Genomic DNA, 18,271 nt, shown 5'->3' with positions numbered 1-18,271 from the left:
TTAGAGTTCAAGTAGGAATCTTTTAACTAAATTATATTTCCCAGCAAGTCTTCAAGTTTATGGAATTTATTGGAAATGCCGAGTTTGGGGGCTTTCGTCTGTAAAATTTAAGATAAAATGGTGCGCATGCAATCTTTGATATATGAAGGCGGCCTAGGACTGATCCAAATATATATGATGCCACCAATGTGTCTCAAGACAATCTCTGAGATCTCGCATATCAACAACCACAAATATTACAAGTGTTCTTTTGAGATCTTAAAATATCATCTCTATTTAGTCAACACGCGTGCAAGCAGATTGAAGAAGATTCCAACCACTGCAGCATATAAAACCTCATTGAAACTCATTGACCCAGAAGCCTAAAAGAGGGAGAGAGTTCTTGTTATTAGAGTAAACGACACCTCTGCTTCATCTCAGCACTCCCAAGTGCCATTCGACTCCAGCAAGGAAAAGCAAAGTATTGCTTAATGCCAGCGTGGTCTCCCATTCAGCATCCACCTTTTTCCTCTTAATTTGTTTGTCTGTTTAATTCTGATTGGTTGTATAAAAAGGGAAAGCTGTTGTAACGGCCTTGTACTCACTGCTTCCAGAAATTCTGTGCACGCAGTCTGTTTGCTGAAATGCCAGAATACTCTGGAACAAATTTGTCCTTAAATACCACACTGTGTAAACATCTTTCTCAAGAAAAATGAAATACTTCATTTACATTTTCAACACTTGTTGAGAGTATATGAACCAAAACTCTCAATATGTATCTATTTATTAATTAAAAAAGATAATGGCATATTGTTAATCTTATTTATGAACCCTCGCTTCTATTGGAGTCTCAGAAGAATACAAATGTTTTCAACGTACATACATATAAACACATAAATTGCATGTGCCATCTAACAAGAGCCTGTATTTTGTAATAAACCTCACATTACAAGCTGCCTCTCTCTCTCTCTCTCTCTCTCTCTCTCTCTCTCTACAAGGAAATAAAATGCATACCAGAGGAAGGGGGATTGGAGTGGATCAAGGCAGCTGAAGATTCAAATGATGGAAGAAGGGAAATGGGTAGGGTGTGCATCCGGTAGACAAATTGCTGGCTACCACCTACCAAGGCTTGTATGTCACCAATTCAGGCAAAATGAGAGGAAAGAACCAATGCGACAACATAAGAATCTCCAAATAATTGCTGTAAGAAATTTTTAAGGTATCCACATGATTGCAAAATTATTGTGGAATGCTTCTAAACTTTTCCTAGTTGATAAAATAGGAATATAATAAAATTAAGTAGACGACAGAGTTAGTTCTGGATCTTAGAACATCATGCATGTCATTCTTGTTTTAATTATAACATGATAATCATAATTGTTATTAAAATATGTATTTAATATCCAATCTTTGAGGAGATAATCGCTTCGGGCCGAGAGTCAATGGCCATATTGGTGGGAAAACTATCCACCATGTGAGGCAAATGATATTTTGATGGCTTCTTAACGTCCAATGGCATATGGTCACATAGATATCATGCAATCAATATAAGATATCCATTCAGTCACCTAAAACGTCGATAAATATATTAGGCTCTTGGTTTTATTGGTGAAAAACACAAAAACAGGGGACAATCCAACAACTGATTGGTTTAGATATGCTGCTGTAAGCTACTAGACCGATATTTTATTTAAATACAGGGTTTGGTGGTAATGATGAGACCTTCTGATAAAAACCAGAGCGTATAAGAATCAAAGAACTTCCTTCAATTCCTAACCCTCGCCTCATCTAACCAACAGAAAAAAGAAATGAAAGAGCTATCTTCAACTCTTGACACTCAACCCACCTAACTTCTTCTAATCATATCATTGGTTTACGTGCATGGTAAAAAGGGATGGTATGGTAAAAAGGGATGGTGAAAGCGTAACATGCTAAAATAAAAATCAAGGTCAGTGAAAGCCTCTTCCCTCTGAAACTCCGACCTATGTTCCACACTGCAACTACTATGTCTACAACTATGTTCGTGAACCCCTAATAACTTATTTTGGAAAATAATGTTATTAGGGCAAATGAAAGAACAAATAACTGAACTGAATCACGGTTTGTTAATTATCGAGTAACATGGACAGTTTTGGGTGCAGAAGCTGTTCTTTATCTGTAGCGGCGTTTGCAAAACAAGAATTTGGCTGAAGTCTTCATTCCAGACAGCGCATGGTTTATATTGCCTTATTCATGGCAATGAGGATGTCCACAGCACTGAAAATCCTAGGTCAATGACAAGTAACAAATTGCTGACAGCAACGAGTATATAATAATTTGGATGCTGGAAATTGTGAGTGAAAAAGACTTAAGAGGATATCTGCGTCATGAAGTTTGCAATGCAGGGAACCACAAGAACAAAATATTAAAAACAAAAAGTTGGTCACTAATAGGTTCCACAAACCACCTTTGCAAGATCAAAAATTCTATATCCAATTATTTTTACGTACTCTTTACACACTCCGCTAATATGATTGACTATGTCATTTTTTTAATATAAAATAAATACTAAATTTTGACACATTAGTAAAGTGCGTAAAGAATAGGCAATTTTTTTAATATAAAATAAATACTAATTTTTGACACATTAGTAAAGTGCGCAAAGAATAGGCAAAAGTGACTGTACATAACAGAATTGTCGCATGATACAATACCTAAACTCAGCGTAGAGGCTCAAGTTAGGGGTTGCAATTAAGAAAGTTTCTTTACAGCATTACCACTAAACTCAGCATTTTCTCCGTAAGACAGCCGAATACGCAAATAATACGATTAAACTTCCGAGGTTGCCAAACCACGCCTCTGGCTGATGAATTGTGTGGCAATTTCACCGATCACAAACAGTCATAGAGACGTTATTTCCCCAAAAATGTTTCTAAGTTTACTGCATGCTTTTACTTCTCATTGATTACTGATGCAACCCGCTTTCTAGAAGACTAGAACGATGCGATTGGGAGCTTGGCCCTGCTGCTTACCATGCTGCCACATTACATTTATCTAAACTATTGTATTAAAGCAATCCGTTTCCATTTGTTTTTCTTCCTGATAAATTAGAAAGTCTCACATATCCTTCCCAATGGAGTCATATATAAACGAGCAATCCTTCAACGCAAGAGTTCTAGGAGATTTTGTTTTTGGTATAAAAAATCTCTACCCATTTAAGCTAATTCGCATGTAGCCAGCTCTTCCATTCGGGGATTGTGCATGAAAATGCTACAACAATTCTTCTGAAGGCCGGACAATTAGAAAAGAAAAACAATAGGGAAGCCGCACGTGTACCTCAAAAGTTTTCTGGACTGTCGTCCAACTGTTTCTCATCTTCTATATCCACCTCCAAGATTTCCTGAGAGAGCGAAAACCAAATAATATCACGAAAAAAAGAGCAGGCCATTTCGTTCAGCTTTTACCAAAATCAACAAGCAGAAATATGACTCACAGGGATTCTCTGCTTCAGATAATTACCGACTCTGGCGAGAACAGTGCTACGTTTGTGCCAAAACCGACCTTTGAGTCTAATCTTCACGAAAGGTCCATCTAACTCGGCCAGTTCAACTTTTCCTAAAACCACATAATCTTTAACCCTTTCAACACCAAATATTACAGCTGAAAGACCCACATTTGTAACAATAGGAGGAGTCACCTGTCATGCCAACGGAAGTGTCGAAGATCTGCCCCAGCTCGGCGCGAGCTTCGAGCAGAACCTGCATAACGCTGTCTTCCGTCAAATCGAGGGGTGGTGGGGATGAAAGGGCCGCAGCTGAAGCCGGTAGTCTCGTACGAGTTATGGTCGTTGATGTCGGAGGCGATGCTACCATTATTAGCATTCTCTTCCTCAGCGATGGCGTAGGCCTTTCTATGGGGTTTCGAATATTTGAGATAGGAAAAGAATTACGGGAGCAGAAGACTGGTGGTACAACCATGCGATGAGGATGGTAACGGTGGAGACACGCCTCCGGCGACATCCCTATTCTCTTCAAAAACTTTTTCTTCTACTTCAACGAGCAACAGATAACATACAAGAAATAGATAAGAGTAGTGGGGCCGCCCTTATTTGGATATATGGACAAGACCGTCTTTGTATCAGAAAATCTGAAAATCGTTGGCAACGATCCGGAAGCTTTGAAGAGACTAGTTTGTTCATCAGAGGCTGAGGTTCTCGCATCGATTTCCATTCTCTTATAAGCCATCCAAGTAGCATAATCACGAATATTCTTCGAACCAATAGCCACCAATACAGGGCTAAATCAGTTTGCAACTCTCAATTGTAAACCGGGGTTGTGCTAAGGGAAATGCTTGTATGTCTCTCCTATTTGCCCCTTCAAAATGACCGCTGGTCACAAATGTTTTTTTTTTTTTTATTATTATTTTTTTTAATAATTAAGAAGTAATTTTAAGTGTATTAATATTTTTTTTAATTTTTTAAAAAAGTTTAAATATATTAAAAAAATGTGAAATGAAAAAAGAAACAAAAAAGAAAAAAAAAATTACGAAGGGCGGCACGCCCAGCGGTAAACGCTGGGCGGCACAGTAGCATCACCCTGTGCCTAACAGCTTTGCTACATATAGTCGCCACATGCAGTCAGCTGTACGGAATGAATAAAAAAAAATTATAAAATTTTTTTTTTTTATATTCAAGAGAATCTACATGAATTATAAAAAGTTATAAAAATAATTTTTTTTTTCATATAAGTTCTGTATTAATTTTTTTTTTTTACAGTCGACTACACGCCGATTGCATCTCCCGACTGCAAAAAGTATTTCTCTGTGCCTAATGCCTAGTACTGGTACCCATGTTTGTTGGAGCACTACCGTGAATTGATCCGATTGGATCATGATTCAAACACATGATAATAGAGGCTGCAATGCATCAATTGTGCTTAGCTACATCAATATTTTCCAGAAAACAGGTTAAGTCCTGCATTTATTCCCACACACTGCTGCTCAAAATTCACGAAAACTAATAAGACGTTACACGAGTATAAAACTCCTTTACACCTCCCGTACTGAAATAAACATGCAACTGGGGTCATAAAAAGGTAGCCCAACTCTATATTGCTGCGAAGTACTCTTTGCTGAGCTTAGGGTCTGGCTTCATAGACTTCTCTCCGGGCTTCCATCCAGCAGGGCAAACTTCGTCTGGGTTCTCCTGCACATACTGCAAAGCCTGCATGGCACAAAGCAACAATTGAGTTTGAAGTTAACTAATCAAGAGTTGGGGAGTAACACTACTCATTCTGTCCTTCAATACATAATTACCTGGAGTGTTCTTTTCGTTTCATCAACACTCCGGCCTATGGCAAGATTGTTAATGGTGGAGTGTTGTATAACTCCTTCCTTGTCAATGATGAAAAGTCCCCTCAATGCGATCCCCTAAAAGATTGAACGAACTTCTAAGCTGGAAATCATGTGCAAATTATCATGCAAAAAAATAGAACATAATGCAAACAAAGCTATAGTAAATGGAAAAAAACTATAACCAAAATACCAAAAGCATCTATCCAAGCATTTTACGAGCATTACATTATATCCCTTCCATTTTATTATGTGAAGTTCCAAAATGAGCAAAATATTAACAAAAATCCCCAACTTTATCTTCACTTTATTTGAAAAGTCAATACCCTGTTTTCTATTGCTGTACTTCAGTTTAATTTAAGGATGGTAATTTGAAAAACTGGCAACTTTATTTTTAAACAATATAGAAAACAGTAAAAACACCAAGGAAATAGATAAAAGTAAAATTCCATTCAGCAGCCCTACACCATACACTTGCTGAGAGAAAAAATATAAAAAGATTAAAAAATAAAAACCCATATCAGCAAGTGTGTGGTGTAAGGCTGCTAAGTAGAAGAACTCAATAGAAAAAGACAGAAAACAGCTAAATTCAGACCTGCAGTTCCTTATCATCCAACTTCGTATTTATCAATTAAAGACCAAAGAATGTAGCATATAAAAGATGAAATGCAAAAGTTTTACAAGCAGAATATGCAATATAGAACTAGATGGTAAGAAACTTCTATTCTGAGATGGGCGTGTATGCATATGTGATTATTAGAAGGAATTTCCTAGAAACAAGTTCATAATATTTGCCTTGTACCATGTTTCCTGATGAAGGTCCAAATCTCAATTTTTAACAACCTCCCCAATTTACTACAAGGAGTTGGCCAAGACTACCACACAATTCAATATTTTTAACTAGATCATGCCACTTCTTAATGTTAGAAAACAATTTTGGAAACTCCATTAATAACGAATTATCTCATACCTGGTCTGGGATTAGCACACCAAACGATTTTGAGATTGATTTGGTGACATCAGAAATCAGGGGATACTTAAGATCACCAAGCCCACCTGACTTTCTATCTGTTTGGACCCATGCAAGGTGTGAGAACTACACCAAGGATAACACGAGCATTAGGAAAAGGAAAATAGGCAATTCCAACTTAGAGCATAGCAGTAATCTACTTCTATTGAGGAAACACATGTACACACTTCATCCAAAAAGCCAACAAAATAGCACACCAGTTATCTCAAAAGTTTATAACGAACATCTGATATATGAATTTGGAATTACAGTCAGCACTATATACTAGAAAACCAAAATTTAGTGCGCCGATCTAGAAGACAACTCTATGTGATGTTTGTTGTAATGATACACCAATTTATCGAATCCAAAACATTTATTAAAGCAAAAAAATGAATGGGGTACCATTGGCTTTAGAAGTCTTCAAATTAAATGGAGAAAACAACTTACCACACTGTCAGTTGATACGCCCAATATTTCTGTGTTTAGCTGCTCAAACTCAGCGTGGCGATCGCTGAAAGCAGTGATCTCTGTGAATGAGGGAGAAGAGAAATGATAATATAGGAAAGCTTTAGCATCCACTAGTACATAAACGTTCGATTTAGATTAGTTGAGTGTCAAACAAACCAGTGGGACAAACAAATGTGAAATCCAACGGGTAGAAAAAGAGAATCACATATTTCTTCCCAATATATTCGGAGAGTGTAACCTGAAATGAAAATACTTCAGTTATATGGAAACGCAAATAAATTAACTTAGCAGGAGCATAAGAATTGGCTGTCTCCTTGGATCAGTCCCTGAATTCATTAATCTACCTAGCTGACCTAGCTGACTCTCTCAAACAAAAAATCATACTCAAATAGTTTAGACGAGTTTATAAGCATCGACTGAAACTTCACCAATCTCATAACTTGACGACCCAGTCTAATTTGGAGATTGCAAAAACAATCATGAGTGCTACTGAGATTCTGGACATTTGTTCTTTATAAGCTACCTTGATGAACTCCTGATCGAAAACAGCCTCGGCCTCAAAATCTGGTGCTTTATTTCCAACCAATGGAAGCTCAATCTGTGCAAAGAGCAACAGCGCTAGACACATATGATAATTCGAAACATAGAAAGAAAAAACAAATTGATATCCTCTAGAATATTGGCATTGGAGTTAACAGTACTGCAAGTAGTTAAAAAAAAAAAAAAAAAAAAAAAAAAAAAACAACAACAACAACAATACTGAGTTGCTGAAAGTGGAGAAAAAAGAATCAGAGAACGGAATCCACAAGAAGCGGGGAGATAAAGAGAAGAAAATAACTCACAGAAGCCCTGACGGAAAAGGTCCGTCGAGAATGGGAGCCGCGAGTGAGGGAAATGGAGCGAGGGACATGGGATTGGAGGGGTTTACGGAGGCCGGTGAAGGACGTGGGGATGGTTAGGGTTTGAGAGAAGGGATTGGAGATCGAAGCAACGGGTTTAGAAGAGAAAGCCCTAGGGTTTGAGGAGAAGAGAGTGGTGAAGGCAGCTGAGCAGGCCATTTAGGGGACAGTATAGAGAAGCTGGCCGGCTCTCACTTCTCTCAATGCGGCTTTGGGAAGTCTTTGGCGGAGAATGGTGGGCAAGTAAAGTCGATAACTGATAAAGAAGACCGGCAGGTGTGGGCTTGGTGGGGTTATTGATTTAGACATGTCTCCTAACCCCAGCTCCCGTAGACAGTTGAGAGTCCGAAGAGATAGACGTAAACCAAAATTTTACCAGATTATGCGCCATATATATCGGGTAACTCGCTTCATACATTCTGTCTTAGCCCATTGGGCTTTTCCTGGTCACATAAATCTCCACAAGGCCGGCCTACTTTTCCTCCACTTTCCTCAGCCAACACAAATCGGTGATAAAATATTTAATGGCCCAACTACAACTAGAAGTAAAGTCCGAACATTGTCAGGCGTCGTGATCTTTTGGGCCTCTCGTCCTTATTTCCTCGTCTCTCTCATTCTCCCTGCCCCCCAACTTCTGTCTGTAGCTTAGATTTTCAGATAGCATTCTCTCGTAATCTTCAAATCATTAAGCTTACATCCTTATCCTCTCCGGTCTCTACCCGCATCTCCTCTTAAAACACTCCCCCGCCAGAGAATACAACAGCCAACTCACCATCAGCCATGTAGCGCCCATACAATGCACCAAGAAACTATCCATTTCCTCTCCTCCTCTACTAAGCCTTCTTTCTCTCCCTCTTCCTTCCTCTCAAAATCCAGTTTCTTCCCTCCCCACCATGATTCTCCTTCACTTTCTCGCTCAAAAAACCACCTTTTCCATGTATTCTCCCTCAAAGCAGCTATCTCTCTCCCGCTTAAATCCCATACTACTCCAGAACTTTCCTCCATGTCGCCCCCGAGTCGCCCAGTACTCCACCAGCCCAATCCTCGTCATTCCCAATTCCAGGAGAAAATGCTCTACCTCGATTCCATCGGCCTCGACTTCTTCTCCCTCATCAACCACTACCCTCCGATCGTCTCCGCATCCCTCTCTGACGTCAAATCCACCGTCGATTACATGACCTCCCTGGGTTTCACTTCCATCGAGTTCCGCCGAATCGCCGGTATGTGCCCCGAAATCCTCACCTCTCGAGTCTCCGACATAGTCCCCGTATTCACCTTCCTGCTCCGCGAGGTCTGCGTCAACGGCTCCGATCTCAAGCGCGTCATCAACCGACGGCCCAGGTTGCTCGTCTGCAGCGTCAAGCAACGACTCCGCCCCACCCTATACTTTCTCCAGAGTATCGGCATCTATGAGGTTAACAAGCACACGTCTTTGCTCTCCACTAGTGTCGAAGAAAAGCTCATACCCAGAATCGAGTACTTCGAAAAAATTGGGTTTTCGCACCAAGACGCGGTATCCATGTTTCGGAGATTTCCGCAGCTATTTAATTGCAGCGTCAAGCATAATTTCGAGCCGAAATTCGATTACTTTGTGGTGGAAATGGGAAGGGATTTGCAGGAGCTGAAAGAGTTTCCGCAGTACTTCTCGTTTAGCTTAGAGAATAGGATCAAGCCTAGGCACCAGTGTTGTGTAGAGAAGGGTGTGTGCTTTCCTCTCCCCGTATTGTTAAAGACGAGTGAGACGCAATTCCAAGAGAGGTTGGAGGTATGGTGTAATTCTTCTATACCATTGAGAACTTCCCCTTTGTGGTATACAAATTGTCATATTGATTCAAATGTATAGATTAAATTTAGATTTAATTTGTCTTTGCCAAGTTTCAATTGGCTGACACTTGCGCAATGTGCGTTCCGCAATATAACACGAAAAGCACCTTGATGATATAACACGTTGGAACACCACTCCAATGCAAAAGTTTTGAGAAAATTATTTTAAATCAACTATTTAAGTAAATAGCTTGATGTTATTTCTTGGGCTATCCCTGTTTCTGTCATCAATAAAGTTCTCGTTTACCAATAAAAAAAATTTATGCTTGATGTTGTTCAGTTCGTCCATGTGAAGCTTCAACAATTTAGGGCCCTTGGATCAGATTGGTACAATTTTTTTTGTTGGAAACACTGTTCTTTCTTCCTGAAATTCATACTTGTTACGGTGGAAACTTGAGGTTTGTGTGGCAATTTGTTCTTCTTTTTTGTTTCTGAAAAAAATAACTGAAAATTTGTCAAAATTTAATTGACCTTATGGATCAATCTGTAAAGATTGGAAGTTTAGGGACAGTGTGTCACATTATTCCCATGGAGTGATTTTTTGGATGCTTGTAATTGTAAATTTGTACATAGCATTTATGTTGTCGAAAACCTCAGGTTTCGAATCTAATTAAAAAACTATTCTGACATGATGTTTAATGGTTCAGTTTCAAACGGGTAGAAAAAGACTGCTATCCGTATAAAAAATAAAAAATAAAAAAAAAAAAGAAGAAAAAAACCGTTATCCATGTGATAAAACAATATGGGCAACGCTTGTCATCCATGTAATTCATCTGTTCTTGTATTTTTATCTAGGTGATTTAGGAAAATAAGACATTATCTGAGTGGCTGTCGAGTATCAGATCATAAAGTCTGGATTTGCTGTCGAGTATCAGATCATAAAGTCTGGATTTGCTGTTCTCCTACGCACTTAAACTGCATTGCTACCACTATCCTGCAATCAAACGTAAGATTTATAGTATAACCCTTTGTATGACTAAGTTTTAGGTTAGGGAGATTAACCGTTGATTAAGGTTTTTCAATTCGGGATGTCTGATAGAATTCGAACGATTCATAGTGTAAGTCAATTATGTCCTGTGTTTTTAGTTTATCTGAACTGATGTACCTCCAATGGTGGCAGTAAAGTCTGAAAGTTAGGGATCTGTTGGTTGTTTTCTTAGACTTACCCGACATGAATGATCCCTCTTAAGTTACTTTTATGCGTTATAGGTTTATTTCCATTGGGCTTATGATATTTGTAGGTTCTTCTATCCTCAGTTTTTTTCATCTGAATTCCTGATTCAATCCTTGAAGAACAATCATTGGTATTGTTTTGGGGAAGTGCTTATCAGTGATGTGTTCACTGGATCCCGATATTGTTAGTCATAGTAGTAGGTCGATGCCAAGGGCTTTAGTTTTCATGCAAAACTATGATGCTACTTCACTTTGTTATCGCATGCATCTTATGTCCACCTACCACCTTGAGGAAGATGCTCTTTCTAGTGAGTTGAATGGAGGTTTTTATAGATCTACATGGTAACATTTTGAGTTAAATATTAAAAATAATCTTTCTTATTGGGTATTTATATTGGTCTTTAAGTTATGAAGATGAACAATTTTCACTCTATATATTTTCACTATTGATAAAATCCAATGCTCTATTCATCTCCTATCAATAAATCATTGGATCTCGTCAACACCAATAACTATTTTGAGTCTTGACATTTTATTTTGATAAGCATTCGGATGCTTGATCAGTTATTTATCAAAGCGATAAACATCTAAAACTGGCGTGAATAATGAAGGCTTGATCCGGCCAAGTACGACGGTAGTAATGAACAGAAATGGCTTGCAGTTTGCAGTAGATGAAACAGAGGGTGAGAAGATTACCCGGGTGTACGTGTGTGTCTGTGAGGTACTACTTTCAACATAAAATGCATTAGGTGATTAAAAGAAAAAGTAAAAAGCGATCCAAATTTGTCAAAAGTGCATCATAATCTAACATGATGACTTGGTACGGTCAAACCCACTGATAAAAGTAAAAACTCCGAATAAAATAAACAGCGGCGAGTACACGTCATAAATTATTAGCATTTGCACCATTATTAAGGGAAATAAATGGGAAAAAAAAAAAATCAACAACAACATTTGCATCTTGCACCTTGGGTTGGAATTCCATGGTACGGACAAAAAGAGAGATGAAAACGTGACTACATGACATAGGAGAGCCGTTTGAGGTGAAGACAACTAAAGGCGCGTATCGCTTCGCCTATTTGTTTAGATTTTGTTCTTTTCGTCCGTTGTTATCTTCTTTTTATGGTAATGACCCATATGTTTGGGTAAATTCAAATCACGTGCCGCCGTTCCCTTTTTCTTGTACTAATGCCCTAAACCCATACTATAGAGTATGGAGCATCGAATTCATCGAAAGGTGATTTTCCATTTTATTTCTATTAATAAGAATGAGATTTATTAAATTTGTCTTTTTGTTTGATTCCATCTTTTATCTGTTGTCATGGTAATGGAACAAAGATTTTTTTGACAAGTTAGTAATGGAACAAAGATGAAAACACTGTCCCTCTCCATACCTTTTATTCTTAGGAGAGGGCAATAAACCAGACAAGACATGTTCACTAATGGAAAGTCATCAAATTAATATTCTATTTGAATGTTGAACTGAGTTGAAATAAATTAAATTTGTTATGAATAATAGTGAGTTGAGATAATTGAGTAAGTTTTATGGAGTTTAAGATAAGTTTAGATGTTATGATGAATTTAGATGTATTTATAAAAAAATTAAAAAAGTTTGTTAGTCTTGCGTGTAAAAAGGTATCGAGTTAAAAAAAATTGTGGATTTTATGTATAAAGAAGTTTTGAGTTGAGATAAATTTAATGATTTGAGAATTTGGTATTTAAATGTTAAACTCAATTTAAAATTTGACTGAATTCCAAATTTTAAACTGGACCTAAATTATGTGGACAACAATATTAAAATTGGTGGTTAAAAAGTCCAAATATCAATATTACTTTTTGGGGTGGGCAACCTTAGGAGTGGCCTTAACAGTAAATCTTTTTTTTTTTTTTTTTTTTTTTTTTTTTTTTTTTTTCTTTATAGCCAAAATCTACACTACAAATCAATTAAACAAATGACAAAATAATTTTTTATTGGAGAGTTATTTCTTTTGGATATTAAGTAAATTAATATTTATTATAGGAAGAAAGTAAATACGATTTTAGGCATTATTTGGTTATACATATTAAATGAGATAAAATAAGAAATTTGTAAATAATAATGAAATAATTTGAGTTAATAGTTTTATGAGGTTTTAAAAAATAAAAGAAAAAAATTTCAAGAAAAATATTATAAAATTAAAATAGGGTTAGAATATCATTTTTGTTTTAAAGTTTAAGAAAGTTGAATTATTTTATGAGTTTTGTTTAGAAGTTTGAAAATTTTATAATGATTAGATGAAAATTTTAAATTTAAAAGTAAAAAATATTATATTTAAATAATATTTAAAAATTAAAATAAGATATTTTAAAAATTTTACAAAATCAAACAAGACCTTACCGTGTTCCATTGAGGTTATTGTTTTATTTCTTGGGCTTTGAGAGCAGGTAGTTTCTATAACCCAGCCAAGATGACCAAAAAAACAAGTATACAAATTAGATGAGGTCAGAACATAATAACACAAAACATAAAGGGCAAAAGTGGGAAAAGATATACTTCTATTTTCTGCTGTGCTTCCCTCCACATCTATCCGAAACTAAAAATTCCCTCCTTCCCTCGTTTTCTGCTCACTTTCTCCCAAACCCTTCTCTTTCTAACCCTCAGATCCCATTCCTCCCTCCCAAAACCCTACACCCCTTCACTTCCGCTCACATCCTGTCCGGTTTCCCCAAAACGATCAGATTGTGCTTCGAATTACCAAAACCTCTCACAGATCCTCCACTCGAGGAAACTCAGGGCTCGATCACTCGGCCATCCATGTCCGGCGGCGCTCGAGCTCCTAACCGTCCGGCACCTCCGCATACCGGGATGGTCCAGATCCCACCACCGCTGCCGAAGCGTAACCTCACGGCGCTCGCGTCGACGAAGCCGCCGTTTGTCCCTCCCGATGACTACCACCGCTTCTCTTCTGCCGCCGATTCTCGCAGAGCATCCGCCTCCGCCGATCATGAAGCCGAAGCTATTGTCGTTAGATCGCCCGTGAGTTTATTGTCGTATTTCCTTTTTTTATTTGATTTTAGGTTCAATCCGCTTCACTTGGCCTGTAGGATAATTAATTGGCGAATTTTGGATAATCATAACGAGATTGGTGGTGAAATGCTTTGAATTGTTTTTTTTTTTCTCTGATGGAATGCTAAGAATTGCAAAGGAATTCACGTTTGTTTCGCGAGTTTCTGTCAAATTATAAAGTTACGCTCAGACTTCATGGTCGTATTGAGGATATATGAGCGCGCCTGCAAATCTGTGCTAAATCTGTTCAGGTATTTTGACTGTGCTTTGTTTTACCTGGACGACACCGGATTTGAGCGGATTACTGTGAGTGAGTTTAATTCGGCTGCTTGAAGACTCTGCTTGAAAATTTATTCCAGTATTAATCACTCAGCTTTGCTTGTTTGCTAGTAATTGCTTCATTTTACTTATAAAAATAAAAAATAAAAAATAAAATTGCTTCATTTTGCGATGCAGAGGTCAGAAAGATGATTTTGTGAATGCATATGTTATGAATCGTGTTGTTTTTGGCTACAACAATTACAATAACCTTAAGATTTTTCATGCATGAACATGAAGAGAAGTTTGGGCATCTTAGGAAACTTATTGGATTGTTTTTGTATTGTTTTGCTCCTTTTTGAGTCATCATTAGAAATTATATCAAAACGAGATCACCACTTGGATGTAGACTGTTTGGTAGTGATATGGAGTATTGACCTTAATTTCATTCTTCCACAGCCAGCATAGGATTCTGTATCAGTGCTCGGTTAGCTTATATTTGTACCTGATTTCTGACATTGTGGTTCATTATATATGCTAACATTTTTTGTCTTAACATTTTCCAGGTTAATATTTCATTGCTCATGATTTTAATTGTTTCTGCACTTCTAGTATTTAGTAGATTCACATACTTCAATATACTCGTGGTTGTAACAGCTTGCAGTTTCTTCATTGTGGTTTGAGTTTTCCAGTCTCATTAGCATTTAAGTGCAATATGTATCTCACTCGAGTTGTTTAATAATGAAATTGATTCGCCATAACTGTATATATTTGTTGACTAGTTTTCTACCCATCATTACTTATCCCAAAAAAAAAAAAAAGTTTTCTGCCCATCATTAATGTAAATTCATAAACTTCTGGCGATTCTCAGCAATTAAAGCGGAAGAGTGGAATAGACAAGAATGAGGTTCAGTCTATTGAGTGGAACGCCAGTCCTGGATTCACTAGTGTAGTTAACAGTCCCCTGAGCACGCCGGTTTCTCTAAAAGGTGGAAGGATATACAATAGGTCAAAGGCTTCAAAGGGCAGCAGATCTGGGCCCCAAACACCTGTGTCAAATGCTGGTGAGGCACTTTTTCCACTATACCCCAGTTGATTTAGACCATATGATATCAGCTTTGATAAAAACTTATTCTCGGAAACAAACAATGTTGGGTTGTTTACCCTTTAATCTGATACGACCTTTAGAAAGGGGTTTTGGCATTATTCTTTAATCTGCCAGCATTGTTAGCAAAATATGATCTAACAAGACAATTTATATATCCGTGCAGGTTCCCCTTCTCCTCTTACTCCTGGCAGCTGTCGTTATGACAGTTCCCTAGGTAAATCTGAAATGTTGGCATCTTTTTTTTTTTTTTTTTTTTTTTTTTTTTTTTTTTTTTTTTTTTTTTTTTCCAATTGAGTCTTTCAGATACCTGTGCGAACCTGATGAAGTGCCATAACTTTACAGGATTGTTGACAAAAAAATTCATCAATTTGCTCAAGCAAGCAGAGGATGGTATTCTTGACCTAAACAAAGCAGCAGGAACTTTGGAGGTTATCATTTTGCTAACTGGTTATGCATTTGTTATACTAAATACTAATACGGGGGTTTCTAATGATACAGGTGCAGAAGAGGCGGATATATGACATCACAAATGTCTTAGAAGGCATTGGTCTCATTGAAAAGAAGCTCAAGAACAGAATACATTGGAAGTAATGTTTAATATCTGATGTTTCTTTGCTTTTCATTGGCTTTGGTTTGAAGTTCTACTTAGCATTTGAAGAACACAATAACTTATGTTAGAATTGGTTGAATGACTGATTAGGGGACTAGATGCTTTAAGGCCGGGGGAGGTGGAAGATGATGCCTCTATGTTACAGGTTTGTTGCTGTGGCTGTTGATTCTTGTGATGCAAACTTTTTTTTCCCCCCCAATTAGTCACAGTTTGGAATGCTTACATGTTCTCTTGTTCTCTTGTTATGGTCTGTACTTGTCCATATTGAAAAATTTCTGGACCACAACTCCGATGTCCTGTCCGTGACAGGTTTAAATATTGAATGATAATCAGGACAAAAGAGAACGAATGAAAAGGAGCAAAAGAAAGAAAGTAATTGATTTGTTTTCACCAAAGATGAAAGTTCTCATGGTTTTTCCTGCAGGCAGAAGTTGAAAACCTTACGCTGCAAGAGCAAAATTTAGATGATCAGATAAGGTTATATGATTGATTTACTTTTCATGCAATAGATGTTTCCATCTTGAAATTGTTAAGTCAAGCTGATACTTTCAAACTTTTTGCAGGGAAATGCAGGAAAGATTGAGAGATTTGAGTCAAGATGAAAATAACAAAAGGTAAACTCTTTTCCCATATACTTATTAAGAACAAAGAAACACAAATGGTTTATAAGCTTTGCACCCTGGTGACTGTTACATTCATCACATTAGGTGGCTTTTTGTAACCAAAGAAGACATCAAGAGCATACCCTGCTTACTGGTTAGTCCATTCTGTGTTATACTGATTTGGTATAATTGTAAACATTTCTCACCTTCGCCTTCTACATATCTTCAATATTGTTTTGGCTTTTTTAGTTAACTTGTTAGGCTTCCTTCTTCGGCAGAATGAAACCCTGTTAGCAATTAAGGCTCCACATGGAACCACTCTGGAAGTCCCAGATCCAGATGAAGTAAGTCCAGATCATACAAGTTGAAAGAAGATACACTTTATGTTTAGCATTTATTCAATGTATGACGCTTTTTGTATTCACACCAGGCTGTTGACTATCCACAGAGGAGATATAGAATTATTCTTAGGAGCACAATGGGTCCTATTGACGTCTACCTTGTCAGGTATTTATGTCTTATTTTTTAGGCTGAAAACCTTGTAGGGTAATGACCTATCAACACTCTGAAATAACACTTTGAGATCCTTTCTATGTTCTGGTGCTATATTTTTTATTTCCTCGTGTTATCATTTTTTTTCCCATCTCCCTCCTTGTTTCCCCCCTTAACTCTGTTTGATTATTTTGCAGTCAATTTGAGGAGAAGTTTGAGGAAATGAATGGTGTTGAGCCACCCGTGAGCTTCCCAGTGGCCTCAAACTCAGGTTCGAATGAGAATCCACCCACAGAAGTGGTCGACATTAAAAGCACCAGCAAGGAAATTGCACCTCAGGCCCAACCCAGTCATCAAATATGCTCTGATGTTGATGCTTCACAGGATTTTACCGGAGGCATGATGAAGATTGTTCCCTCAGATGTTGATGTATGTGTAGTTATTCTGAGTCATTTGTTCCTACAGCTAATTATTACCAAAATAACATTAGATTTGTGAAGAATGAGAGTCAACTGTTGGAAGGCATATGCATGATTTGACTTGAGTTTTATCTATTTTCTTATTGCAGAATGATGCGGATTACTGGCTTCTGTCAGATGCTGAAGTTAGCATAACAGATATGTGGAAAACAGATGGTATCTAACTTAGAAGCATTTTTTTTTCTGTTTCCCCTTTTATATCTAATGTGGATGCTCAATTTCTCAACTCCAACTATGGGCAGGCGTTGAGTGGAATGGAATGGATATTCTTCATGCTGACTTCGGGATAGCTGATGTCAGTACTCCCATTCCACAAACTCCAATATCTGGGATCACTGAAGTGCCGTCTACAGCTGTTAACTCTACTCAGAGATGAATGTGATTTACCTGTGGCACTTAATCAAGAAACTCATGTCTTTATCCCAGTAATGACCTTTGTCTTAAAACTATTGTTTAAAGATGCCAAAGGGCTGCCTGGCGATGAATGCTGGCAAAGCTTCTGGAAGAAGCAATGGATGTCGGCTAGGGCTAATTCTTACACTGTACAGTTGAGGGCCCCGTGGTATGAATAAATCAGTTCTCTTGCAATTAAGATGGTGAACGTTTACTGCGGAGGGTATAATGCTTACTTTTATTATGGGTGCATTGGATAAAGTTAGGGCACACGCTAGAAAGAAACAAGGAATATACATTCATGGTCTCATTATATATGCGGACCCATTCTTTGTCTGCAGCACCTTAGTGTCTATTTAAATTGAGGAATGTTGCAAATGTTAACATGCTACAAGGTTTGTGTAATGGATATGGATATTATGGGGCTGCAACCAGCTATATTTCCTGCCCTCATATTGATCTAATTGTATGATTTTAATCTTTGGTATAAGCTGTGATTGTAAGCATTTGATATTCCATTATGGTGATATAAACCTTTCCTTTTTCATATTCTTTAACAATTATTGCACGTCCTTTTGTTGTCTTTTTTTTTTTTTTTAG

At 37.4% G+C, this 18,271-nt stretch overlaps 4 protein-coding genes across 7 annotated transcripts; 2 read left to right on the top strand and 2 right to left on the bottom strand.

The window, feature by feature from the left end:
- Positions 1-769: 769 nt before the first annotated feature.
- LOC122275668 lies at positions 770-4,175 on the bottom strand. 3 transcript variants are annotated; one of them, XM_043084820.1, is made up of 4 exons: positions 3,656-4,175; positions 3,452-3,573; positions 3,295-3,358; positions 770-1,180 (listed from the first exon to the last, which is right to left on the bottom strand). In XM_043084820.1, exons 1-3 carry the CDS (start codon positions 3,975-3,977, stop codon positions 3,296-3,298), a joined length of 507 nt encoding a protein of 168 aa, XP_042940754.1. In that variant the 5' UTR covers positions 3,978-4,175; the 3' UTR covers positions 770-1,180; position 3,295. The 3 variants fall into 3 exon arrangements, with proteins under 3 accessions (XP_042940754.1, XP_042940753.1, XP_042940752.1); XM_043084819.1 differs by having other exon boundaries at positions 770-1,107; positions 3,656-4,174; XM_043084818.1 differs by having other exon boundaries at positions 770-1,098; positions 3,656-4,174.
- A 703-nt stretch (positions 4,176-4,878) lies between these two features.
- LOC122275667 (2-Cys peroxiredoxin BAS1, chloroplastic-like) lies at positions 4,879-8,024 on the bottom strand. Of its 2 annotated transcripts, XM_043084816.1 has the most exons (7): positions 7,630-8,015; positions 7,311-7,385; positions 6,944-7,025; positions 6,767-6,846; positions 6,278-6,403; positions 5,272-5,385; positions 4,879-5,179 (listed from the first exon to the last, which is right to left on the bottom strand). In XM_043084816.1, exons 1-7 carry the CDS (start codon positions 7,843-7,845, stop codon positions 5,063-5,065), a joined length of 810 nt encoding a protein of 269 aa, XP_042940750.1. In that variant the 5' UTR covers positions 7,846-8,015; the 3' UTR covers positions 4,879-5,062. The 2 variants fall into 2 exon arrangements, with proteins under 2 accessions (XP_042940750.1, XP_042940751.1); XM_043084817.1 differs by lacking the exon at positions 7,311-7,385 and having other exon boundaries at positions 7,630-8,024.
- Positions 8,025-8,190: 166 nt separating this feature from the next.
- On the top strand, positions 8,191-10,703 carry LOC122275666 (transcription termination factor MTEF1, chloroplastic). The gene is made up of 2 exons (XM_043084815.1): positions 8,191-9,451; positions 10,306-10,703. The coding sequence occupies exons 1-2, from the start codon at positions 8,483-8,485 to the stop codon at positions 10,312-10,314; spliced, it is 978 nt and encodes a 325-aa protein (XP_042940749.1). The 5' UTR covers positions 8,191-8,482; the 3' UTR covers positions 10,315-10,703.
- A 2,531-nt stretch (positions 10,704-13,234) lies between these two features.
- Positions 13,235-18,218, top strand: LOC122275800 (transcription factor E2FA-like). The gene is made up of 14 exons (XM_043085057.1): positions 13,235-13,699; positions 14,859-15,051; positions 15,259-15,309; positions 15,438-15,523; positions 15,594-15,682; positions 15,796-15,850; positions 16,130-16,182; positions 16,269-16,319; positions 16,413-16,461; positions 16,586-16,651; positions 16,738-16,814; positions 16,997-17,228; positions 17,368-17,434; positions 17,521-18,218. Exons 1-14 carry the CDS (start codon positions 13,478-13,480, stop codon positions 17,652-17,654), a joined length of 1,425 nt encoding a protein of 474 aa, XP_042940991.1. The 5' UTR covers positions 13,235-13,477; the 3' UTR covers positions 17,655-18,218.
- The last annotated feature ends 53 nt before the right edge of the window (positions 18,219-18,271 follow it).

Source organism: Carya illinoinensis, chromosome 9, assembly GCF_018687715.1.
Source record: "Carya illinoinensis cultivar Pawnee chromosome 9, C.illinoinensisPawnee_v1, whole genome shotgun sequence".
Taxonomy (NCBI): domain Eukaryota; kingdom Viridiplantae; phylum Streptophyta; class Magnoliopsida; order Fagales; family Juglandaceae; genus Carya; species Carya illinoinensis.
This window is presented reverse-complemented; position numbering and strand designations above follow the sequence as displayed.

Coding starts and splice junctions, on each gene's coding strand:
- LOC122275668 (XM_043084820.1), bottom strand. CDS start 3,977: ATGTCGCCGGAGGCGTGTCTCCACCGTTACCATCCTCATCGCATGGTT. Junction 3,574..3,655: donor CACTTCCGTTGGCATGACAG/GTGACTCCTCCT, acceptor ATGTGGTTTTAG/GAAAAGTTGAACTGGCCGAG. Junction 3,359..3,451: donor ATCTGAAGCAGAGAATCCCT/GTGAGTCATATT, acceptor TCGCTCTCTCAG/GAAATCTTGGAGGTGGATAT.
- LOC122275800 (XM_043085057.1), top strand. CDS start 13,478: ATGTCCGGCGGCGCTCGAGCTCCTAACCGTCCGGCACCTCCGCATACC. Junction 15,310..15,437: donor TCGTTATGACAGTTCCCTAG/GTAAATCTGAAA, acceptor ATAACTTTACAG/GATTGTTGACAAAAAAATTC. Junction 16,815..16,996: donor ATTGACGTCTACCTTGTCAG/GTATTTATGTCT, acceptor ATTATTTTGCAG/TCAATTTGAGGAGAAGTTTG.
- LOC122275666 (XM_043084815.1), top strand. CDS start 8,483: ATGCACCAAGAAACTATCCATTTCCTCTCCTCCTCTACTAAGCCTTCT.
- LOC122275667 (XM_043084816.1), bottom strand. CDS start 7,845: ATGGCCTGCTCAGCTGCCTTCACCACTCTCTTCTCCTCAAACCCTAGG. Junction 7,386..7,629: donor CCTTTTCCGTCAGGGCTTCT/GTGAGTTATTTT, acceptor CTCTTTGCACAG/ATTGAGCTTCCATTGGTTGG. Junction 5,180..5,271: donor AAACGAAAAGAACACTCCAG/GTAATTATGTAT, acceptor TGTGCCATGCAG/GCTTTGCAGTATGTGCAGGA.